The sequence below is a fragment of the Gambusia affinis genome, linkage group LG06 (genome assembly GCF_019740435.1).
Source record: "Gambusia affinis linkage group LG06, SWU_Gaff_1.0, whole genome shotgun sequence".
Classification (NCBI taxonomy): domain Eukaryota; kingdom Metazoa; phylum Chordata; class Actinopteri; order Cyprinodontiformes; family Poeciliidae; genus Gambusia; species Gambusia affinis.
Window position 1 is genome coordinate 1,626,223 of NC_057873.1, and position 25,345 is coordinate 1,651,567.

Below are 25,345 nucleotides of genomic sequence, written 5' to 3' on the forward strand. Positions count from 1 at the left end.
ACCTACAACGACCTTTAAGATGAGACCTAAATGAATTTACCTGTGAATGCTGATAATACTTGGGACCAGTCCAGATGCAGAGCTGCAGAAGGTGCCAGGATGTGACGGAGTCGTCCAGATGGGATGGGAGGAGGCGGAGCCTGCAGCTGTTGATGTGAGCTCAGAGTTTCGGCCTGAACAGACGGAGCGCTTCCACGGACGGCTGCAGGTACGTTGATCTGAAGATCACGAAGATCCGTCTTTCTGCAGGTCTCTGCTTCCCTTCCTCAGCTACGCTCAGCAGAGCTTTTCTCTCTTGCACTGCCTTGATGCTCCCTGCATGGTAAAAGTTTACAGGCTCTGGCTGTGTTTCTCCATGCTGTCCAGGACCTGAACCAGCGTGAACTATTTGTAACTGATTGGACTGAGAAAGTTTGTTGCTCAGAAACAAATTGACGGCAGCGTTTGAGGGATCACCCACTCGGGATCAGAGGACAGAAAACGTTGGAACCAGATTATCTTTCTGCACCAACAACCTTTGCTTGGGTAAATCTCCGCTCCTTCCTGTAGATTAACTCAAACTGGCGTTACTGTAAGAAACGGAGTGTTCCAGTTTGGATGTTGGTTCAGGAATTTAACCATCAAGCAGAAACCAGAACACTTGTTGTGTCTGGACTGGTTCCATCTCTGGATGTCTCAGGACACTGGATCACTGTCGTGTGATTGGCTGGTTTTTGTGTAACACCCAATTGTCTCACTGGGTTCTGGTTCTGTCCAGGGAGGCCTCCCAGCTCAGCGCTTCAGCTGAACCCCCATTTTGATAAACTTTGACATTTCGCATTCCAACGTTATGATCTAATAATTTCTTCCTTTACTTTTTTCATATCCCAGAACTGAGGCAAACTACATCAGCTCAGTTAGTCAATGTTCTGAAATTATCTTTTTAGATTCTGCTCTGTTTATCTACAAAACAGCAACTGATAAAACTAGAAAAAGCAGCTTTTTCATAGAGCAGAGAAATGAAAGCACTAAGAAGGTATTTTGTAATTGAACGGTTTCTTCTTATTATTCTGCCTATGTAGCAAAGCTCACCAAGCTTTGGGGGAAAATGTCTCTTGGAGATGTGCAGGAGGGCAGCCATTTTAAAATTGCAATGTTTGGCTATTTTTATGTTTACTCATTTTAACAAACTCCTTGGAATTTTGAGCTATCGGCTTCATTTACTGTCAGTATGCAGTCAAGGGATGGAAGATTTAAAGTTATCAAAATGTGGAGTTTTTGAGCATGTTTACGGGGTGTGACCAAACCGCAAACTTGACATTCTCACCAAACAAAATGCAGTAACTTTCACATGGAAAGGCTGAGTTGCATCTATACTGGCATGAGTCTTCCATGTTGGATGAGAATCCTATGTGGTTTCAGAACAGGAACCCCGCCCCTTCAGAACAGAAAGTCACTTTTTTTTCCTGGAAAGCTCCATCTCTTATCCTCTTGACCTAATCGATATGATTTTGAGTCACAAGATAAATAACAACTTAGTCTGACTGGCTTTAAAGCACCAATAATTTTCACTGGAAGGCGTGGCTGTGGCGGCTTGGTGAGGTCAGACGTCAAGCTGTTGCCAAACATTTGGCTCTAACTCCCACAGATTTTTTCCAAGTGGCACCAAACTGTATCTGGTCCAACTAATTGATTCTGATCTATCCCCCAACAGGAATGCTTTCCAATATTTAGTGAGGCGTCTTAATTCCTCTGATCAGGAAGGAATCAAAGGGGTTTTATACCCCCTAAAAATCTTTTTAAAAAATCAGCTCCAAGCCAGGCTTTGACCAGCAAACATGAAATTTGCTACACATTTAGCATATCGAGATATGCAAAAAACAGTCTATTGGAGACGTGGTCAATACCCAGGATGAAGTCGGCCATTTTGGAACAATGCCACCTTTTGTCTCTTCTATACATGTTGTATCTTAGCAAACTCCTTCTACAGCTTTTCACATGCAGACTTTGAAATCACTCAGCACCGTCTTCAGGCATTGAGGATCAAAAATTATCAAAATCTTTTGGCTGCATTAGAGCATGTGGGCGTGGCCAAGCGTCAACATCTGACCATAAAAAATCAATGGTGAAAAAACTTCCACTGTGCGTCATTCCTGACCAGCACTGATCACATTCACATGGTCACTTGGTGACATCACTTTAGCCCCGCCCACTTTCAACAGGAAGTCACCTGATGGATGTCTTCATCCATCTGACATAACCAACTGACATAAAATAACATAATGCTGAATCCTCTCATCATTGGCTGGTGGCTGAACCATGGGGGCGTGGCTGAATGACGAATGCCATTTGCATAATGTTGGCTCTAAATCACACATGCATCATCCGATTGACACCAAACTGGACATCAGTTCTACAGGAACCGGGTTGCAGACCCGGTGCTCCGGCAGCCGCCATGAGGCCGGAGCGGCGTTGAGCTGCCAGGGCCGTTCTAGGCTGCTTTCAGCTCTAATTGTTTTTCTTTCTCTCTGATTCACAGCTCAGATCTGAAATGAAAGCTGGAAACACAAACAGACAGAAACCATCATCTTCCTTTCAGAGCCTCTTGTTGAACATGGACCACACCCTGATGGCGCTTCTGCTGTGGCTCTGCAGCTCAGGTAAAATGTTCAGATCAAACAATGTTTGACTCAGTTAAACAAAATTATCCAAAGTTCAGCCTCTGTCTGCAGCTGCACTGATAAAACCTGCTGTCTCTTTATTTTGAAGGCAGAGCCTTCAGTTGTTCCTGGAAACTAATGAGATGTGTTGTGCTGAAATGTACTGAGATAGGAGAGATTAGTAAAGGAGAATCTCACTGTGGTTCAGATCCTGATCCTCTCATCTCTGATTCTCCTTCCTGACATTTGTCCCAGGTGTTCATGCAGATGAAACCCTCGGCCTGAGAGGTTTGTTCAGTTCTAAACTTTAGTTCAAATTGAAACTTAGCTTGTTAAACAGTAAAATGAAGAATCTTCTGTCTGGTTTCTGTCCAGAGTCCATCAGGTTGGTGGGAGGATCCAGACGCTGTGAAGGTCAATGGGAGTTGAATCTGGGAGAATGGAGACCGGTTCACATCCAAAATTTTAATTATGGCCTGAAAGAAGCTTCAATTATCTGCAGATGGCTGGACTGTGGCTCAGCTGTCTCAATTAAATATGAGCTGACATCGTTAATCCCCGTATGGATGATCACCTCAGAGTGTTTTCTGTCTGGATCTGATCTCAAGGACTGTGCAGAAAAACAAAGAAGATTTGGTTTTATATGGGTCACCTGCTCAGGTAAATCTGTGACAAACATCAAACTCTTCCCCACTGGTGAGTTTGAATGAGATACTGAGCTATGTGAAGACTGGACCTGGGTTTCAGTTTCATCATTTGACCTTTATTAAATGTAAAGAATCAAATCTCCTGAAAAGTGCTTTACGTCAAATCAAACACACAAAAAAAGATATGATAAATAGATAGATAAATATGACCAGTTAATATAACCAGTTAACCTCACCAGTTAATATAACCAGTTCTTCTTGTCTTGTTTTAACCTCAGAAGTGACGCCATCATTTTTACGTCTTCACACTCCTGTGTATTTCCTCCTTTCAGCTTGTTTATGTTTAGCCTTAGCTAAGAACTTGTTCCAATGTCCTGGTAGGTTGGATGATATCGCATTTCATATCGGTCAATATGCATAATTATTTATTTGTTTCTTGGTTTTAAAAATCTGAAATAGTACCAAACATTTCCTGTGACATTTCCTGCTTCCTCCACAAGTTTCTCTTCATGTTTTTTATTTTCAAGCAGTTATGAGGCACAGTGGTGAAACCTGAAACTGCTGCTGCGCAAGTTACTCTACACATTGTTGCTAGATAAACAGAAGTTACTCAACATGTTGTTACTAGAAAACCAAAGAGTGAGTGAGTTGGTTGATTACAGTAGCCTAGCTTCGCTAACTGTGAGACGTTGATCAGCTAAAGTCTTTCTTCTGCCTACATTCCCCAGAAGGCTGTGCGGTTCTGGATCAGAGTTCAGTGAAATTATGGAATATTCTATCAGACATATTATCTACTGACATTGATCATGTACCCACCTCGATTTATATTGTCATTGATTTATAGTCCAGCTCTAAGTCTTGGTCCATTTTATCTCCAGTTATATAAAGTTTGCATAATTTTCTAAAGCTAATCCCTCATGATGATGTTCCAAAAATTCACCAGTAGTGTGGTTTGTTTGGCATGTTGTGTAATACCATACCTCCTACAAAGATAATGTGAGTGCAGTTTTGGAAACCCACCACAGCCACATGGAGAACAAGGGCTGAACTGCACATGAAAAACCAAGCAAACCAGTAGGGAACTGGGAATTCCTGAATTGTTACCATTAACCAACGGGCATCATGACCTCCTATGAAGGAGGTGTTTTCACAAAGTTGCGGAGTCCCTGTGATGTCAAAGGTTAGACTCCATTCACTTCCAGAAAAACCTTAGCACTTGAGTCGAGGGCGATGGGATGGAATAGGGTTTGAGGTCAAGGGATTTGGATTTTGCCTTGATGGAACAGTGGATCTCTGGGTGCCGGGTTTTGCTTGGCCGGCCTGGGTTCTCCCTGACCACTGCCACTTCATGGACTACTACTCCGTCTGGGTTCCCTGGGGTTAGGCTCTCTGTGGATCTGTTGGAGTTCCCTGTACTTGGTCAGCACAGCAATGGTCTGCAGAAACCGTTCAAGCACAACATTGTGGATGAAATATTTTCTTTGTCTCTGCAGAGTCTGTGAAATTGGTGAATGGGGGAAATGGCTGTTCAGGTAGACTGGAGGTGAAGGTCTCCAAGTCTGACCAGTCTAACCAGAGCTGGTCTTCAGTGTGTGAAGCTGACTTTGACCAGCAGGATGCAGAGGTGGTGTGTAGGGAGATTAACTGTGGGTCTCCTACAGTCCTAAAGGGAGGGCTCTATGGAGAGATGGAGGCTCCAACATGGTCGCCACAGTTCCAGTGTGGAGGACATGAGTCTTCTCTCCTGGACTGTAGAAGGTCCAACTCAGCCAGAAACTCCTGCCCCCTTGGAAAAGCTGTTGGACTCACTTGCTCAGGTAGAGGAGGAGCCACAGATATGATCATTTCTGCTCCATGTTTTGCTGATGACTTTCTGCTTTCTCTTTAGAACCGTTGAGGTTGGTGGGAGGACCCAGGAGTTGTGAAGGTAGACTCCAGATAAGAGTTGAGGGAAAATGGCGACTAGTGACTCGTTTGAGCCGTTTTTGGAACCACAACCACACAGAGATGTTATGTAAATGGCTGAGCTGTGGCTCTGCTGTTTCAATGGAAGACACTGAGTCATTACAGAAAGATACGTCTTACATCTATGAGAGATGCATTGAGGAAACATCTACTGCTAGGGGCTGTGGGTGGCTGAATGCATATTCAGCTGTACCCGTGAAACTCAACTGTTTAGGTGAGTCCAACAGTGACACTTCTTCTCTAACTGGGTCACAAGTTCTGCTGAGTAACATGAAGTAAATATGAAGGATAGAAACTTATCTGGAGTCAGAAACCAACCTGAACATGTTAGGCTGCTTGAGGAACACAACAGGTTCCTCAAGCAGCCTTTAAAGGTTCACTGTAATTTTCCTTCATGTCCAGACGAGTATGGAAAAATGTTGGATTTTCCAAACTTCTCATCAATCAATCAATCAATCAATCAATCAATCAATCAATCAATCAATCAATCAATCAATCAATCAATCAATCAATCAATCAATCAATCAATCAATCAATCAATCAATCAATCAATCAATCAATCAATCAATCAATCAATCAATCAATCAATTATTTGTATAGCACATTTCAGCAACAAGGCAGTCTAAAGTTTTTTAAATCATAAAAATACAAAAATACAAAGTCATAAAGGTTTAATTCTGCTCACGTCCAGCCAACAATCTCCCTCTGCTTTATGTTTCCAGAACCAGACAGAACCACAGATGGGAACCTTCGTCTCACAGGTGAATATATGCAGAGGAGAAGATCTGACCCAGATTAAAGTGCATTAGCTGAAGTCGCCTGCTAGCTGACTTGTTCTCCTGAAGATTGTCTGATTCTGGTTCACTTTCAGTTTTTACACCAGTTTTTATCTTCTGTCTGGTTCTCCTGCTGCTGAGCGTCACCTACTTCATCTTCGCTCTTTGCTTCACCTACAAGGTACTCCTCGCTGCAGAGCTTCTGCACATGTTGAGCTGTAGAAACACCGCAGTAACTGTGCTGCCATGTCTCCGCAGCCCACCAGGTGGCAGCAGTCAGGCCAGTGAGCTGAAGATGCAGCAACGATAGATGATGGAGATGTTCGCTTCACCCTGACCTAAGAGGAAATGTTCAGTTTCCTGAACTCCTACACTCAGTTATAACACATATAGCTGCTTATTAAATCAATTAAATTTTGTTTTTCACCTATAAAAAGTATTTTCCTGTGAAAGAAGCAGTAATATGAGCTTTGATCTTTCTTTCTATCATGTTATGATGTTTTTCCTTTATCAAAAACAAACTTGAACTGTTGCCTTGATTCTTTCAAGCATTTGATTAATCCTTTAATCTCCATGGCAACCATTCAGCTGCAAAACGCCTAAATGGACTTTGCACCTCCTTTGAGGCGCAGCTCCTCCCCCTTTCAGCTCCGTCAGACTAATCAGCAGCAATTAGCAAACATCTGATGGAACTACTGCGCTCATTAGAGGAGCTGCTTCCCAGAGCAACGCTGTTAAAAACGTTGTTAAAGGGTTAATAGAGGAGCCATCTTGGGATGACTCCCTGAATTATAAAGTTACATTTCTTTTGAGTCATATTTAATACATATAGCAACAACTAAAATCAACATAGTTACTTGATTGAGCTATAAATTAACACTATGTGGCTGGAAAACATGTTATACTGCACCTTTAAGCTCCATCACCGCTTTAAAACCTTGTGGATTTATAACCAGCATAGGTTCAGGTTAAAACTGCTTGGATTCTGGATTTGAATAGTTCCAGTTTTCTCCTGCTCCATAGCACTGAAATTCATCAAAACCACAAATGACCTCCTCATGGCAGCTGATTCTGGACTTCATTCGACACTCCACCCCACTAAAGACTATCTTCACGCTAACGTCCATTGGTGTTTCTCACTCCATTAGGCTGGTTTACTTCCCGGTACTCTGGCCACAGGCCTTTAAATGTGCCCCAGGGCTCTGACCCGGCATCCCTTGTCTTCATCTACATTCTTCCCATGGTGATATATATTGTGTGAATTTGATGTTCTTTTTCACTGTTATGCTGATGAAACCCAACGCTACATCACCACTAATGGGATTAGTGGTGATGTTCTAACTGTTCCACCCATGTCCTTCTCTGACTCCACCTCTGACATAAAAACCTGGTTGACGCTAAATTTTCTTAAACTAAACAACATCAAAACTGTCATCTTCTCTGCAATTCATTATCATCCCAACTCAGAAATATCATCAATTCACTCCGGCATTTCAAATCACAACACATTCCTTGACAGTTGCTTTTTCTATGTGTTGCATTTTGCTCTTTCTGTTCAAGTGATTTTATTATCTTACTGTTGTTTCTTTTAATTGTAAGATGTCCTTGAGTGCCAAGAAAAGCGCCTCCAAATAAAATGTATTTTTACGGTCTGTTAGTGTTGGTTTCAAAAGGTTTATGTTCAAAAGAAGTGTTTTTTCTACATATTTTGTATAATTTTTTTCTATTTAGTCTTTGGATTATCATAATTTGCACATAAAATTATATTTTTCTCCATCTGATGACATTATCAGATATCCAGCTCTTTTGCTAAGGTATATTGAAGTACGGTAGTTTTTCTTACTTGGCACTTTAGCCATGATAGATTTTCATGAGTTTTAGAGGTAAGGGACTTTTTCTTTATCCTCATTGGCTGGTTGTTTCACTTGAACAAATTCCTAGTAGTTGATTGGCTGGTTGTTAAGTCAGTGGGTGGGGTTCAGTTTGAACCTCAGTCCCGCCGCCTACATCGGTATCAAATTTCCTGCTGCCATCATGGCGACCAGCAGAAGATTGTTGTGAACAAAACTTTCTGAATCAAGTGAGATATATTTTGCGCTTTTGCTGGGCATTAAATGCATTTCCGTGGCTGTTTTATTTATGTTTTTGTTCTCTTTTGAAAGTTTAGCGCACTTGCCGGTATGGCTGATAGAGCGGAGAGGAGGAGGCAGCCAGCGGGGCGGAAGAGCCGGCAGAGCCAGCCGAGGAAGAGCTCCAGCGCCCGGGTACAGTCTTGAGCTACAGCCGTTAGCAGTTAGAACCGTTAGCTGATGCTCCGCGGCGTTTTTGAGATGTTCTAACTGTTCTGAGAAGCTATAACCGAATTATCTTTTGGGTAAAAAGCTTTTGTCAATTGTTCGAGTTTTAAAAACGTTGGTTAAATAGTTTAATCTCAGCAGCAAGAGAAAGTTTAGACAACAACACACAAGTAGGCCACCGGTGTTGCGGTAAATCCTGTCACCCCTCACATCCGACGTTAAACGGCTTCAGGTTCAGGATCCAGTTGAAGGGATGTTTCACTCTTTTCAATCTGAAAGCAGCTTTGGTGTTTATATTTTCCACCGAGAGCCATTTTTTTAAACAGCTCACATGTTTTAAACCTCAATAGTTCAAATCATATCTGTGCTTTCAGTTTATAACAACATCTGGGCTTCTTTCACCTTTCCACTTGCATCCACTCAACACAAATAGGCTCTTTTTTTTTTTTTTTTTTAGAAATATTAGGTATCCATAGTTTTTTTTTGAATAATGCCGTTGTGAATTTTCATCCTTATCATGCAAGACAATTATTTATTCCTGAAAATGTAACCTCTTTAAATCCACTAACAATTAAATCTTTTTTTTTTTTATTTCATAACTTTAAATTGGGATTATTTAGGCTCACCAATCTCCATTTTATTTACCTAAATTAGTACATGGAAGCAAAGGAAATCGTTGCCTACTATAGAACCAATTGGTACCATGACAATATAATCAGTTTCATTGTCGGCAAAAATAAAATAATTGGGAAAAAAATATTGCTTTACTTTGGGCGCTGAAGTATTTTCAGGTCTGGAAAGGAAGAAGAAAATATTTACAGATTTTATTCCCTGTCCCATTATCTGAAAGTTGTATAAATTCAGGGTTTCCCCCAGAAAACCTGCTCAGGCGGCGGTCGGGGCGCCGAGGTGTGCTCCGTGTTTTTGTATTAAAAGATGTTAAGTAGACAGGAGAAGTAAAAATATTACTGGGTAATTATATGTTACATGAAAAGCTATTTAAACCCACAACTAGTCTTAAAAACAACAAATTTAAAATACAATTAAAAAGAATATTAATTATTTGGACTTCTGTCCAAATAATTAATCCAAAGTAAGTCAGCGGCTCCATGAGGCCCCCAGGGCTTCAGGGGCCATAAATGCAAATATTTTAACACAGATACATAAATGTAACATTTGTTCATTGAGTTGATCAATTCTGCTAAATTTGATGTAATGGCCAACCAGGTTAATGTAAATATCCATACAGGTCAGCCTGTGTCCAGCTGCTGTGAGGAAACGCGCAGAGAAAAAAATAAATTATTAAAAAATAAACTATAGACGATATGTTTATCTTCTATAAAATGATCTTTTAGGAATAAATCTGCTCAGAGCTCAGAGCAACAGAGAATCTTGTAATCTGGCTTTAAAAAAACTATTTAAAATTTTTTAAATGATTATTTTCCTAAAAACATAAACAAGACATGCTTAGCCTGGCGGTGGGGCCAGTGAAGCATGTCGGGCTGCCAGGCCTATAATACACCGGAGGAAACCTATTTTTTCTCTATTCTATTTATTTTCCACCAAGTTGTAAATTCCTTTCCAGTTTTTTTTTTTTTGTATGTTTTGTATTTAAATCCTGACCCCATGATGACAGTCAGTCATCAAATTCTTCTAGATGTTTGTTTTTAACCTTAAAAAGCAGCTAAAATGAGCAGCAACAGCAGGGGATGCGGATTAGCAGTTCTTCACGCCACTGTGAAGAACATTTTCTGCGGTTTGGAGCCGTTAGCTTAGCATGCCTCTGTAACAGCGACAGTCTTCAGTCAGAGGCCTTTTCTGTATTTTTGCAGTTATCAGCAGGTTTAGATTCACGTGACTGTTTCTGATTTCAGACGGTGAACGGTTTGATCTTTAGCAGTCTGGTCTGTTTGCTTCAGGTGACTCTGGAAAAGGTTCTTGGGATCAGCCCGGTGGTCAGCAGCTTCCTGACCTCTGACCCTAACTCTGGCCGTATTGCCTATCCTGCAGGGTGAGTGCCGCGTCAGGTTCCCTCTAACCTCAAACTATCTTCATCTTCTTCAACTCTGACTAAACCGGTGTCAAACGTTTGTGCAGCAAAACGTTTAATTTGTGCCGCAGTCATTTCAAAGATGTTAAATGTTCCCAGAGGTCATTAAAGGTCAACCTCGCCTAAATCACTTCAGACAAATTTGGTGCCAATCAATCAACTCGACTGTTTGTGCTGCTTTTGAAAATATTGATCATGACCTCTGCAAACTTAACTAATAAATATCTTTAAGATAATATCGGCACAAACTAAAGCTTTTACTGCACAAACATTCGACACAAATTTAGTTTGATTATATTTATTGATTTGTTGAGAATAAACTTATTCACATTCAGATTGTCACAGAAGCCGATTTGAGCTTGGCAGCGTGTGATAATGTTGCTGTTCCTCCTCCAGGTGTGTGGTGGTGCTGTTGAACCCACAGAACAACAAGCAGGATCACATCATCAACGCCTCCAGGAAGCCCTTCACCGCTCTGAGCTTTTCTCCCGATGGGAAGCACCTGGTGACCGGAGAGGTGAGGGACAAACCGGACGCCTCTTTGTGTTTGGGTTGTTTTGGTCTCCTCATGTCGCCCCCTGCTGTTCCAGAGCGGCCACATGCCCTGCGTCCGGGTGTGGGAGGTGGGCGGAGGCCAGGTGGCCGAAGTCCAGGCCCATAAGTACGGCGTGTCCTGCGTGGCGTTCTCCTGCAGCGGCTCCTACGTGGTCTCTGTGGGGTTCCAGCATGACCGGACCATCAGCGTGTGGGACTGGAGGGTGAGGACACACACACACACACACACACACACACACACACACACACACACACACACACACCCACACACACACACACACACACCGAGTGGGTTCTGAATCCCAGCTGCTGGGTCCTGGCTGGTTTTACACTCACTGATCCTTTAAAGCCTGTAAAACACCCGGGGTTTCCTGACTGCGAGTTAAATCTGTACGTTTGATTGGACGGATGAATTAAGTCACATTTTGACAAAACTACCGACAACCTGATGGTCCGATTCTGTTGACAGGAAGTGAAAGAAACAGGTTCTCTAGGAAAACATCCCTCCAGAACAAACTTATCATAGTTTCTTCAGGTAGTTGATGTCCAGGATGTCGGTGCACCTTAAATTCTTGTATCTATAATTAAAGTCTTAAAATGTCTTTGACAAATTAAAAAAAAAAGTAAATCACCATTAAATATGTTTGTCAGATGTTCTTTGGCTCAAGGCGATGGATGCTGCCAGGAACTCGCTGCTGTCACCCCTAAACACATAAAACACTTTTTGGTAGCTTGAATGAAGGTCATTTGCAAAAATGATGTTCATATTTGCAAAATCCGACTCCAGTAGCAAAACGGGCAGAACTGGATGCCAGCGCATCAATCCAAGATTTATTAGTGTTTTCTGTCCATAAAATATTCCATTTCATTCATGACGGCGGTAAATTTGAGTTGTGCTGAAAGCAGAAGGTTCTGGATTGTTTTATTTTATTGTTCATGTCTTTCCATCCCTACTTGTTGCTAACATTCTACCTTACCTTGACCTTTGACCCTGAGCAGAATGGCTCCATCATCGCCACCAACAAGGTGTCCAGCAGAGTCTTCTCCGTCTCCGTCTCCCAGGACAGCAGCTACTTCGTTACCGCGGGAAACCGACACGTGAAGTTCTGGGACCTGGACGGCTCCAGGGACCGGCGGGTCAGCTGACGTCTCCTCAGCCAATCACAGCCCGGCTCCCTGCAGCTCGCCTGGCTCTCACCTGCTCCCTCTCTGCTCCCAGGTGAACAGCACCGTGCCGCTGATTGGTCGGTCCGGGTTGCTAGGTGACCATAAGAACAGCGTGTTCTGCGGAGTGGCGTGTGGGCGGGGCCAAGCTGCGAGCAACACGTACTGCGTCACCGCCGCCGGTATCCTGTGTCTGTTCAACGGCAGACGGCAGCTGGAGGCCTGGGTGGACCTAAAGGTCAGAGGTCGTGATGGTGGCATGTCGGTGGCGTTGCCTGGATAACTCCCCGTCTTGTTCTGCAGACGGCGGCGGCGAGCAGCCTGGCGGTCAGCGAGGACTGGGTGTTCTGCGGCTGCGCAGACGGAGTGATCCGGGTTTTCCGGCCGGCCGACCTGCAGTACGTGGGAACGCTGCCGCGGCCGCACCGCCTGGGCGTGGACCTGACTCAGAGCGCGCCGCACAGGTCGGAACGCCGCCACCCCCCCTGACCTGCACCGTCACGCCCGTTCTGACCTCTGACCTCCTGTTCTCACAGCAGCCCACCTCCCGCCGGCTCCGAGGCGGCGCATCCCGACACCCTGGCGCTGACCTTTGACCCCAGAGGGCAGCGGCTCAGCTGCGTGTACACGGACCACAGCGTGTACGTCTGGGACGTGGCGGACGTGAAGAACGCCAGGAGGCTGCACTCGGCTCTGTACCACAGCAGCTGCGTGTGGAACATCCAGGTCAGGAACGCATCATCAATATTCTGATCGATCATCAATCCGTAATCAGTCACTGTCATCTAAATCTGTTCATCACGGATTCACCGATACGAAGGTCTGATCTCATAACACCAGCAGAAAATGTTCAGATTTACCTGAAGGAAATGCAGCTCTGGCAGCAGAAAAACCTGGACTGGACCAACCGAGTTGATCGAATATCAACGTTATGAAATCATTAATAAATCAGGAAACTTAATGTTTTATTTTTAATCCAGTGACGGTTTGGAATGTTTTGTTTTCCAGGTTTATCCGGAGCTGCAGGATCCGTCTCAGGCCTGTCTGCCTCCGTCGTCCTTCCTCACCTGTTCCTCTGATAACACCATCAGGCTGTGGCACTCTGACGCCCCCATCAGGCACAGGAACCAGTACAGCCAGGTGAGACCGGACCGGTTGAGGCCCAGCTCATCACAGTGGCTTCAAGTGATTCAATTAATCAAAATTAATGAAGCAAAAACACTGAAGGAGAATTGTTTCTTAGTTATGATTCTTTTTTTAAGTCTTTATTTTGTATTTTTATTCTTTGAAAACTTTTTTAAAACGTCAGTATGAAACTAATTAGGCTTATTCTACTCTTTCGTTTTAATCAGAACTTTGCAGTTTGGTGACAGACAGTTTTTAAAGAATATCAGTTTAATTTAAAAAAATCCCAGGACTGTTGCTGCTGACTAAGCAGCTAGCTGGGCGGCTAGCTAATGTTGGGCCTAAATCTTGGTTTAGTGAAGCTTTGGTTTAGTGAAGTTTTGGTTTAGTGAAGTTTTGGTTTAGTGAAGTTTTGGTTTAGTGAAGCCTTGGTTTAGGGTTAGGGCTCCTTGTTCCACTGCGGCGCGGTTCTCTGCAGTTCAGTTCATTTCCAGGAGCGTTTCCAGCTAACGGACTCGGCCTTGCAGAGTGGGTTGAACCCAGACGGCTAACGCTAACCCTGCATCATGCTAGTGTGACGGTTTCTGTTCTCCAATCAGTGGACGGTGTTGTGGCTCCGTTGAACCGATTCTAGGTCCAAAATAAGTTTGATTTACTACGATAAGAGAGAAAGCAGTTATTGAGTCACAGCAGTTAGAATAAATATTTATCCACCAACGAGCTTCTGTTACGATTTGGGTTTTATCCAGAAGGCCCAGATGGGTTCTGACCGGTCTGGAGTCGGTTCTAAACCAGAATTGTTCCCTGGTTCTGCCGGGTCCAGTCAGTGGTTCTGGTGGTTCGTCCTCAGGCTGTAGTGGGTCGTTGTGTTTCCAGGACCTGCTGAAGATCCTGTATGTGGGGGAAGACGTGCAGCGCCTGCAGGCGGCGGGGGAGCGGGCCGAGGCCGACGGGCCGGACGGGAAGGCCGGGATCCGTGTGCTGGGAATCAGTCCGGACGGGAAGCACCTGGCGGCCGGAGACCGCTGTGGGAACCTGAGGTAAGAAACCGCAGCGCACAGCCTCGTGTTTCTGATCAGAACCGGACGTTAGCCGCTAGCTAACAGAACTGGAGCGGCTTCAGGTTCTGAAGGTTCACAGCAGTTCAGAGAAACTCAGTCTGAATGTGGAGGTTTGGTTTTATCATTTATGATTTATTTAGTTTTTTTTTACAGTTTACTTGTTCAAGTCAGAATTTTATTTCATCCAGGATTCTTTAAATGTCGCCGAAGCTCGTCGTCTTCGGTTTGGCATTGAAGTGTTGAACTGATTTACCTCCTAAGTAGGGCTGCACCGATTGCAGGTTTCTGGCCAATTTTATCTGATAACATTTTACTTTTTATTTTCTCTGATCTGTTGCTTAATATAGCAAGAAAGTCGCTGAGTCAGGAACAGTGCAGTTTTTGAGTTTAAACGTTCAGACGGCAGTCAAACCTCACTGCAGAGCAGAAGGACAGAGGCTGGAAAAGATCAACTTTACATGAGAATACTGGCTGATTGCTGATCTCCCAAAATTAGGGAAATCAGCTGGCCGATGAATCGTTTAGCCGATGAGTCGTTTAGCCGATGAATCGTTTAGCCGATGAGTCGTTTAGCCGATGAGTCGGTCAGCTGTACTCCTGATGCTGCTTTAGAACGCCGTCAGGATGAAATCTTTACGTTCTCCTGAGGACTTTGTTCTGTAGCTTGGTGTTTATCAGCTTTCCTTCCTGTGAGCCGCCATGTGGATCCGTTTTTGTAACCGAGTGGTGCCTCCTGTTTCTAGGATCTTTGATCTGGAGAGCCTGACTGAGCTGCTGAAGATCGAGGCTCACGACTCCGAGGTTCTCTGTTTGGAGTTTTCTCCTTTGTCCTCAGGTGAGATCCAAGCTGCTGCTCCACGTTGCCATGGTGACGTCTGAACACAGAAAGGCTGACTTCCTGTTTGCTTCCTGTGACTGAATCAGGAGTGAAGCTGTTGGCCTCAGCCAGCAGAGATCGGCTCATCCACATCTTCAACCAGGAGAAGAACTACAACCTCCAGCAGACCCTGAACGACCACTCCTCCTCCATCACCGCCGTCAAGTTCACCGGTGAGGGCGGGGCCGGCCAGGCGCCCGCTCCTATTGGCTGCTCCAGTTCAATCTGCTCTGAGCCAACGATGCGTTCGGGGAACATTCAGCTTCTGCTTGTTCTGGGTTCAGGTCAGAGTCCAGAGGTCCAGCTGGTGAGCTGTGGAGCCGACAAGAGCATCTACGTTCAGACGGCCGAGAAGGTTGGACCCTGAACGCACCACAGCTGCATTTTACTGCGTCTCGCTGCGTTTTGCTGCATTGTTCTGTTTCCTGTATTCAGGCGCAGCGTCAGTCTGTTTTAGTCAATCAGAACTTGAACTAACAGAATCCATTTGCAGAATTATGAACAGGGTAAAATAAATCAAATGACCAGGATAAGAATAAAAATAAAGTTATTGTAATGAAGCCATAGTGCTGAGAGGAAATAATGTGAATATAGAAGAACGTTGTTTGACGTTGGGCATCTTGTGTTGTTGCACTTCAGTAATAGTTTGATAAATATGGAGATGATCCGTTTTATCTCATTAAAATGACTTTGAGGCTCCTGAGCCCGGCCTGATGCTCTGCTGAGCCGCTCCACTGGGTCTGATTCTGGTTCTGGTTCTGGTTCTTTCCCCAGACGCCGGGCGGGTCGCTGTTCTCCCGGCGCCACCATGTGGTGGAGAAGACCACGCTGTACGACATGGACCTGGACCCGACCGGGACGCGCGTCTCTGTGGCGTGTCAAGACAGAAACCTCAGGTAAAGACCGACCGGAGCGCTCGGCATGTTTGACCTTTGACCCTCTGACTCAGTGCTGTGTCCTCAGAGTCTACAGTGTGGAGACGGGGAAGCTGGAGCGCAGCCTGAAGGGCTCGGCGAGCGACGAGGGAGCCCTGCTCAAGGTAACATGAACCGCCTCAGACCGGGGTCTGGACGACCTCTAGCTGACCTCTGGCCGTCTGCAGGTTCACTCCGACCCGTCCGGATCGTTCTTCGCCACCAGCTGCTCTGATAAGAACATCGGCATCTTTGACACGGAGACCGGAGACTGCGTCGCCACGCTGTTCGGTCACTCAGGTGAGGAAGAGGAAGATCAACGAAGATGATCTAGAAACTAGAGTTGCAGCGATCGCAGATCTTCAGAAAGCCTGACCTGCCGATTCTGATTTTGGTCGATACCGTTCTTTTATTGGTGAACCTCCACTAGAAACGGCAACATTTTTCTGGAGACGTAGCTCTACTTTACTTTAGTTTTGCTGAAGTAATGTCTTAAACAGGCCTGTCACAATAACTAATGTTACTGAACAATTAATTGTCTCACAACTATTGCGATAAACAATAATATTGTTTGAAGACCTTTTTACTCTGTTTTAATGGAAATGACATAATAATTCATGTGATTTCCTGCCAAAGATAGATACACTTTATTTTCAAAAGAACATTTAACACTGGAACTGATCAAATAAACAAAACAACCAAAAACTAAAATAAAATGGATTCTCAGTCTCCATTAACAAAAATGAATAAAAACACCAAAGTGTAAATAAATACTGGATTCAACCAAAAGAGTTCAGATTATGAAGTCTGTAAACCATATTGTCCTTCAGTAATCATTAGATTTAAATAGAGAAGATGGAACATCGACTACCTGATGCAATAGTTCACACTACACGTTAGTTCACTCCTACATTTTCCCCTGAAGACGATCTGAGAACGTTGATGTTCTCAGATTGTCTCTTGTGGTTTCATAACCGATCATCCTGTAGTGTGTGGTGTGTTACGGTAGATCGTTGTGGCGCTCCGATCTAAATCAGGGGTTTTCCCCACTGGGAGCTTAACGCAGCCTGTTGAATGTGACAGGCAGCCAATCAGAAAGCCGGATTCTCCTCCTGCTTTCTGAGGGGAAATTACAGAGGGGAATCCCAAACAGCTGACACGGAGCAACCCGAAGTCCAGCGGACATTGGAGATGATATGTGGAAACAACATTAATGTTTAGAAAACATTTGGTGTAAAGAATATAGAAATGATGAGGGGAGGAGTTGGAGCCAAATTGGTACCAGTTGATGAACCCGGTAACTTTTCAGCTGTTCTACTTTATCCCACAGAAGAACTGAAATGGTTTGTTTGCTGGATTTTCATATTTAAAAAATGAGAATATGGTAAAAAGAAGTTCAGTATTTTTTATATTCATAGAAGTTGCAGCGCAACGGAAAAGTTTCTGGTGATTCAGATGATTATGGCCACAATATTATTAACAGGTTTCAGTGTATTTGTAGAAAGTTGAGTGGAAGGAAAAAGTGCCCAAACAGGATAACTGCTAACTCCATTGCAGACGATGGCGGCTCCTGCTGACCTTTTGACCTCTGTGTGTTGCTCAGAGCTGGTCAGCTGCATGCGGTTCAGCCAGGACTGCAGACATCTGATCTCGGCGTCTGGAGACAGGTAACCTCTGACACGGCGGCCCGTCTGGCCGTGACCTCTGACCCCGCTCTGACCCCCGTCTGCTGTTCTGCAGCTGCGTGTTCGTGTGGCGCCTGGACCCCCAGATGAGCAGCACCATGAGGAAGAGGCGGGCCCCAGGGCCAAGCGGCCCTCGGCAGCCCAGCATCAGGTGGGTGGCGTTCCCTGAGGCGACAGCAGGGGGCGCCGGCCGCTTCAGCCGCTCTGTCTGTGTTCCAGGAGGGAGACCTTCATCACCGTACCCGCCTCTCAGCTACCTCTGGCAGAGGAGGAGGAGGATCAGCGGACCCCCGGGAGACCGGAGCCCCCTGCTGGTGAGTCTGAGCAGATCGGCTGAACCCAGGAGACGGAAAAACTTCATTTATTTATTTCTAACAAGTTTTTAAACGTAACAGAGGGAGTAAAAAACTCAAATATCCCCCAGTGATCAGGAGGTAGAAATGTTCCAGTCGATGCATCCAGACCGGATCAAGAACCGTTTGTCATGTTGATGAAACAATCTGAATATATTTCCACGCAGCAGAACCTGCTGCTGGCAGAGCAGTTCATGGAGGATCTGTCCTTCCTCTGAGCTTCACGAAAACCTCCAAAATATTTAGTTTCATCACGATGGCGACTCTCTGGAGTGGAGCTGCACTGGATTAATAATGAGGAAGATTTTGACTGTTTGTTTCATAGCTGATTGAGATTATTTAGATTATTGAGATTATTTAGATTATTGAGATTATTTAGATTATTGAGGTTATTGAGATTATTTAGATTATTGAGATTATTTAGATTATTGAGATTATTTAGATTATTGAGATTATTGAGGAACCTCGTTGCTGAAGGTTCCACATTCATGAGCTAAACTTTGTTTTCCAGAGACGCTGCTGCTGGAGACCAACGGGAAGATGCCCATGTGGTTCCGGAAGCTGGTCGGTTCCCTCTGGTCACGACCGTATCGGGTCGGTTCTGGATACCGGGCCGGTTCTGTGTGGATTCTGTAACGTCGGGTTTTGTCTGCAGGCCGATGCCGAGGCCTCCTCCATCGACCAATCGGAGGCAGAGCCCAGCCAGGTGCGCAGCCGGTGGGCGGAGCCTCTGAACCCGCTGGCCTTCTGCTCCGGCCTGAACACCAGCCATGAGGAAGAGGAGGAGGAGGAAGATTTCCACCCTCAGAGCCTGGACAGCCTGCTGGGAGACGAAGAGGAGGAGGAGGAGGTGGGCAGGACACCTGGGTGATGTCATCAGCTGTGTGTGTGATGTCATCAGCTGTGTGCAACTCTGTGTGGCGTTCAGGTGCTGCAGATAGCCAGAGGAAACCAGACCTTCATCCTCCAGTCAGACTGCAGCCCCGCCCTTTCCGACAGGTAAGCCTTGGCTCCGACCCGGCGCTGTGGTTCTGTTCGGGTCTGAACCTGGACTTCCTGTTCCAGGGACTTCAAGGTGGAGGCTGGGGCCGATCCTGCGCCGGAGGTCAGAGGTCAGGGGGCGGAGCCTGTGTGGAGGACGCACCCCAGTCCGGACTCGGCCTGCTCCGAAGGGTCGACAGGAAGTCTGGAGCCGCAGCATGACACCGGTAAACGGCGCCGGAGCCGGTCCATCTACAGAGTTACAAACCAAAACCTGAAGATCCAAGAGACCTTGGATCTCTAGAGGGCCTGACAGGGGGCGCCAGAGGGGGGTTCCAGGGGCCAGAGGGTCCAAATAACAGGATTATTAACATGTAGGAAACATCTGGAGTGTCACTTTCCACACTGAATTAAAAAAACTGAATTGGAGTACATTCTGTCCTCACGTGACCTTTGACCCAGACAGAAACCGATTGTGGAGAGTTGAAGTTGATGTTTAATTTCAGTCCATATAAAACTTTATGCGTAGATCGACTGTAATAAACTTTTATTTTGTTTTATTTTATTCTAGTGGAAGTTTAAATCCTGGGAGAGTCGAGTTATTTTGACTTCAACTGTCCTGAAACTTTAACAGACCATAATAATCGAACCTTGGACTCATTAAAATCCTCGGTTTAATGTTCACGCTGCCCCGCTGGTATCTCAGCGTGAGGCTGAGATACCAGAGACGTTTAAACCTGAGCTGCTGTCATTTCCACCCGCTGGAGGTTTTTCTCCAGTTTCACCCAGTTTGTCTCCTTTGCTGTGTCGGTTGCTAGGTAACTCAAAGCTGATTGGGCAGATTTTAGTTACCTAGCAACCGAAAGCAAGTTCCAGCAGGTTTGGTCAGCTGGTTTTCAGCTGGTGTTGACTCACCATCCAGAAGTCACTTGCTACATTCTGATTGGTTGTGCAGGAAGCTCCACTTCTGCTTTTCAAAGATGTACGGTTGTATTGTTGTGCATGTTTGCAGCCATACGGTGTAAACGTAGAGTTGGGGGCGGGGCCAGCAGCAGCTGATTTGAAATCTCTAAGAATGATTTTGTGTAAGATGTGATGAGCATGTTTTGTATAGGCCACCACTAACCCACTAAAGAATCCAACATGGCCGCCTGAAACTAAATAACCCGAAAGGTTCTGCAGAATTTGATGTTTGGATCTAAGATATAAGAGCTTAACTTGGGTTTTCAAAATAAAGGCGTCATATTTAGAAGTAGAAGTGCGTTTTGCTGCAGGATGTTCTGATCCGAACTGCTCCTCTCCGTCAGACACCGACTCCCTGAGCCAGAGCAGCTCTATGGGCAGTTTGGGTCCGGAGGACGACGAGGACCGGAACTCTCTGAAGAACCACTTTGAGAGTTTGGCCTCCAGTCTGGCTGAAGGTAAGAACCTCCCGACCCGACCCGACTTCCTGCTGCTGCTTCCCGCTCTGAGCACCAGGTGGTTCTGCAGAACGCTTCGATGCGGACCTGACGGCGCTGCGGCCGGCCCAGGAGAAGCCCTTCCTGAACCCGCGCCTCAGCATCTCCACCCGCTTCCTGTCCCGCTTCCAGGACCGACTCCGGTCCATTCCCCGCGGCCCGGCGCCGGCCGAGCGCCGCGCTGACGCTGACGCGGTTCTGGTGTGCTCCGGGGTCCAACACGGCCGGATCACAGGCAGGATCTCCGAGGAGAGCAACTCGAACAGGAAGATCGGATCAGAACTCCAGATCAGATCCGAGCCCAGCGGCGCCACCGGGTTTCCGGGTTCGACTTGGGGAGAAAACGCTGATGGAGGTGAGTTCTGATCCGGTCCAGTCTCGGTTTATTACATGGATTCCTATTTAACATATTTACTAATCATAACCGTTTTCATGAATCTTTAATTCCTTCAGTCTGAATCCTGGTTACTGGAGCTCCACTTCGTTTTACTGGTTTTGATCCTGTTTCTTTAAACTCTAACCCCTTCGGCCATTTTGCTGGCTTGCTGGCAGAGACACAATTAGCTAACGATGCAGAAACTTTTTATTTCGTAATTCAATAAAAGATATCAACAGCAGACTTATCCATTCAGCCTCCATGGCTTGTTAGCGAGTTAGCTAATGCTAACGCTACATTACTGTCTGCATGTGGGTCATTGACAAAAACAATGCTGGACTGTTTACGTAATAATTTTAAACAAATGATTTGGTTCTGTCCTCAAGGAGCTAACAGCTAGCATACAGTGCTAACATTAGCAAAGGTATGACGCTACTGCTAGCAAAATGGCAGCCAGGACATCACAGACACAATAAATGAATGTCTAAAATATAGTTTGTAAACATGAGCAGCTTTCCGCTTTACTTTGACTGAACCACTTCTAGCTTCCTGAACTTGGACTACAAAATTACTGTAAGACATAAAAATGTTGGATTAGTGGAACATGTTAGCCTGAAGTCTGACTTTGTTCAGCATTTCTGCGGTAAATACTGTGATGTGATGGTTAAAAAAACGTAGAACAGACTGAAAGATGTGACTCAAATAAAATAAAACCGTATCCATGCAGCTTCTGGTGAAACGAGATTCAACCTTCCCGCCGCCCCAAAGACTGCAAATACACAACAGAATGGATTCCAGGGCTAAAATAATAAAGAATCTGTAAATGTTCCTCAGATGGTAAACGGGACTTTAACTCTCTGCTTGTAGTTCAGTTTCCACACAATGATAAAAAACAAATGAGGAAAAGTTTTAGGATTTTCTTTGTTTAAACATGATGTTGGTCGTAAACCAGGCAGCAGGTCGGTCCGTTCAGACGGTTCCGTTTAACTCGTCTGACCCAAACGGCCCGGTTCTGCCAGGGTTCGTTGAGCTCTGAGGGACCGGAGCCTCTTCAGGAACTCTTTTGTTTGGAATCAGGCAGCCGGACCGGCTGGACCGGTTCTGCTTCAGATCAGATGAAGATTGAAATGACTGCACTCAGACTGGTTCTGAACACTCGGATCGTCCCCCCGATACCGATCAGACCCGGAAGGCTCCGGTCGGGTTTAACGGATCGGTGCGCCTCCCTGAGGAACTCCAGATAAATTCACATTTCGCCAACAGGGAGTGTTGGTGTGACCGCAGTGCGAGGTAGAGCGGTCCTGGGTAGCAGAGCTTCCTGTGGGATTTCCCATGAGCCCCGGCGGCGGGCGGCCCGCAGACGAAACACGGTGCTGGTGCTGCGGTGCAGGAAGACGCTGGGAGGTGTGTGAGCGACTCGCGGTGTGGCTCACGGTGCAGCCGAGGCTTCTGGGTGAAGGTTTCTCTCCTGATCAGTAGATGATTTCCAATCAGTCGCATCAGGACCGAATCGGGCTGATAATCATCTGACGGAGCACAACTTGGGCGTTTCCCCTCTGACTCACCTGACTCAGGTTCACTGCCTCACCTGTTTCTGTTTCCACCAATCAGACGTCACGGCCAACAGCTACGCCCCGTCTTCAGTGACGGCGTCCCGCCTCGTGTACCTGGACAACCCTAAACCCGCCTACTGCCCCCTGGAGGACAACAAGGAGAACCAACAGACCATTCCCACATCCATACAGGCTCCGCCCACATCCATACAGGCTCCGCCCACATCTCCACAGGCTCCGCCCTGCTCCCAGCAGGAGCAGGGCAGCAGGTATGAAGCTCCATTCACTTAAAACATGGCTGCAGCCTCCAGGGGCCTCAAGTCTAAAGCAGCATGTGCACAAAAAATGTGCAGCGCCATATTTTACGCACAAGTCGGCATGTTTAAAAATTAAATTTGCGTCAGTCTGCGTAAATATATGCATAATTTTTTGCTGGCATGAAAATGTGCGGCAGCCACACGAATGTTTTCTGTGGACAATATCAAACATCAAAGCATCAAAACTTCCCTAAATCCACTGAAATCTGATGACATTCAGTTATTTAGACCAGGAAGCATCAAACCCCATGATTTTCATGATTTTAATATTTTATTTTTAAAACGTAAACGATGAAACTGAACCGCATTTACCCTCGGACAATAAGCTAACACGCACACTAGATAAAGAAAATAAAAAGAAAAGGATGTGAAAACCTCACTCCAATGGAAATAACTTTTCCTCAGTTTTTGTCTCATAAAGATGTAACTCATCGGTCCGAAGCAAATGAAATGCATCTGTGGGTCGTTTCATTCTCACTAAAATTGGATCAATAGATTAACAGCAGGTTACTTTTAACCTGCTGATTAAAAGTAATCAACAGGTTTGATTATTTTCAGGTGATCAGGTGTGTTTCTGCTACCTGAGGACAACATGGAGCCATTGATCAGAGATCAGATTGATCTGCTGGGAAATGTTGATGATGGTTTATGAACGTTTAGATTCACCCAGACTGATCATCCTGGAGCAAAACTTAAAGAGCCGTGTGGTACCAGTACCAGTACCGGTACCGGTACCAGTCCAGCTGCAGTCAACCTTCAGGCGAGTCGCCGCTTTGTGAATGAGCCTTATGGACATAAATCATCTAGTATTTAGAATAAACGTCCACATTCCCACTCAGAGACTCTCTGTCTTTAACGCTCTGCTGTTCAAACAGGCATTTATAGGATCTCTTTATATTTTTAATTTGGATTTTTTTTAAAATGTATTTTTATTTTTGTGAGGTGACATTATGTTTCCTCAAAGCACCTTTTAAATAAAATATATAATTATTATTAGAAATATTTATACTCCTTCAAACAACGACGTTGCCATGGTTACGGCTTCACGTGGCGGCAGACTTCCTGGTATTTAAACTAAGTTACATTAATATGTATTTATGGAGGCGGAGCAGCAGCTGCTCTTTGTTTTAGGTTTGTTTAATTTACCAAAATTATTTCAATTTGCTAAATTCTAAGATATTGGCAAACATGTTTTACTATTCTTATTATGATCTGAAGTTATATTTTAGTTCATCCTGTCCATGCTGCAGAATATAGAATAGTATCACAAGACATTATTAATATTTAATAAATATTTAAAACACTGTTTTTAAAGTTAAACATTATTATTTATCAGTTTTCTCCTTTTTAGCGTGGAGGTTTTGGCCACGCCCCCTGCAGTGACATCACTGCGCGCCGGCAGCCTCGACGAGACGCCAACCAATCCCAACAGGACACTAATCCAAAGCCCCGCCCCCCCAGCGCCACCTGGGGGACGGAAAGGGGCGGAGCCAGGAAGTCCGACTGATCCAGGTGGGCTTCCATAGTTCAGTGATGTCACCGCGGCCATTTTGTTTGGCCGGCGTCTTTTAAAGCTTTTAAGTTAAACTTTCCGTTCAGATCAACTGAAAGGGAGTTTGAGTAAAAACCTGTTTTTTTTTTTTGTCAGTTTTAAAGTTGAGGTAAAAAAATGGATTAAAATTGTAACTTTGAAGCCGACCTTGGTTCGGTCCGATCCGGCTCGCCTGAATTCAACTCCAGATTTTATGGAATCTGAAATATTTTTAAACTGAAAAATGTTTGTAAAAAAATCCGGATGAAGGTTCTGATGAAGGCAAAGTTCACTTTATTTTATTTTTAGATGATTCTGCTGCACCTGATTCGTCGGTCTTTGCCCCGCCCACTTCCTGCTCCTCCCCGGTGTCACAGAGGCTCCGCCCCCAGGCAGACAGTGGCACCTGTCGGACAGGTAAATCCTCAGATCGTCTCCATGGAGACGCTCTTCGCTCTGAAACGATGAAATCAGGTTATTATTTTTGTTTCTCTGCTGCAGGTGAAGAGGGGGCGGAGCCTGCCAGCCTGCAGCAGTGTCAGCAGGCCGCCATTGCTCTGCGCCAGGCAGCACAGCGAGCGGTCCTCCTGTTCCGCCAGGTTGGCATCCCTCTAACGGCGGCCATGTTTAGAGGATTTGGATCACTCGTCTGATTTCTCTGATTCTCTGTTGACGTTTTTTCCCAGCAGGTTTTCGGCTCTGAGGGATCAGAAAGCTGCTCCGTCCTGCAGGAAGCCGCCACCGCCGCTCACAGGGAGCTGCAGGCTGTGCTGCCAACGCCGTGCAGCGGCGCCCCCTCTGGTCAGACGCAGGATGAGCAGACGATGTCTCTCCTGGAGAAATACTCTGAGCTCCTGGTTCAGATGACTCAAAACAAACTGAATAAAATCTGAACAGTACGAAGCCGACGAACCCCCAGACTAAAAGCACCTTATTGTTTTACCAGCAGTATTTTATTTTTACTTTTTAAATCACTCACTGTTTTTGAAACCGTCTTTTAAATTTGTAATAAACTTTGT

The 25,345-nt window shown here is 45.3% G+C and overlaps 2 protein-coding genes across 9 annotated transcripts; both read left to right on the forward strand.

Annotated features, from left to right (window-relative positions):
• Nucleotides 1-118: 118 nt before the first annotated feature.
• LOC122833020 (scavenger receptor cysteine-rich type 1 protein M130-like) lies at nt 119-7,679 on the forward strand. Its single transcript, XM_044120315.1, has 9 exons — nt 119-208; nt 2,519-2,639; nt 2,895-2,927; nt 3,015-3,299; nt 4,780-5,103; nt 5,175-5,465; nt 5,974-6,012; nt 6,123-6,208; nt 6,286-7,679. Exons 1-9 carry the CDS (start codon nt 119-121, stop codon nt 6,313-6,315), a joined length of 1,299 nt encoding a protein of 432 aa, XP_043976250.1. The 3' UTR covers nt 6,316-7,679.
• A 307-nt stretch (nt 7,680-7,986) lies between these two features.
• On the forward strand, nt 7,987-25,238 carry wdr62 (WD repeat domain 62). 8 transcript variants are annotated; one of them, XM_044119856.1, is made up of 32 exons: nt 7,987-8,107; nt 8,190-8,291; nt 10,244-10,335; nt 10,771-10,891; nt 10,965-11,132; nt 11,929-12,066; nt 12,149-12,331; nt 12,397-12,557; nt 12,630-12,819; nt 13,102-13,233; nt 14,095-14,258; nt 15,023-15,114; nt 15,204-15,329; nt 15,441-15,511; nt 15,931-16,052; nt 16,120-16,195; nt 16,259-16,370; nt 17,674-17,737; nt 17,811-17,906; nt 17,975-18,069; nt 18,620-18,672; nt 18,764-18,958; nt 19,037-19,107; nt 19,174-19,316; nt 20,397-20,510; nt 20,581-20,904; nt 22,189-22,329; nt 22,537-22,747; nt 24,132-24,307; nt 24,636-24,743; nt 24,828-24,925; nt 25,013-25,238. In XM_044119856.1, exons 2-32 carry the CDS (start codon nt 8,208-8,210, stop codon nt 25,217-25,219), a joined length of 4,128 nt encoding a protein of 1,375 aa, XP_043975791.1. In that variant the 5' UTR covers nt 7,987-8,107; nt 8,190-8,207; the 3' UTR covers nt 25,220-25,238. The 8 variants fall into 8 exon arrangements, with proteins under 8 accessions (XP_043975791.1, XP_043975793.1, XP_043975795.1 ...); XM_044119858.1 differs by having other exon boundaries at nt 25,016-25,238; XM_044119860.1 differs by having other exon boundaries at nt 24,147-24,307.
• Nucleotides 25,239-25,345: the final 107 nt, after the last annotated feature.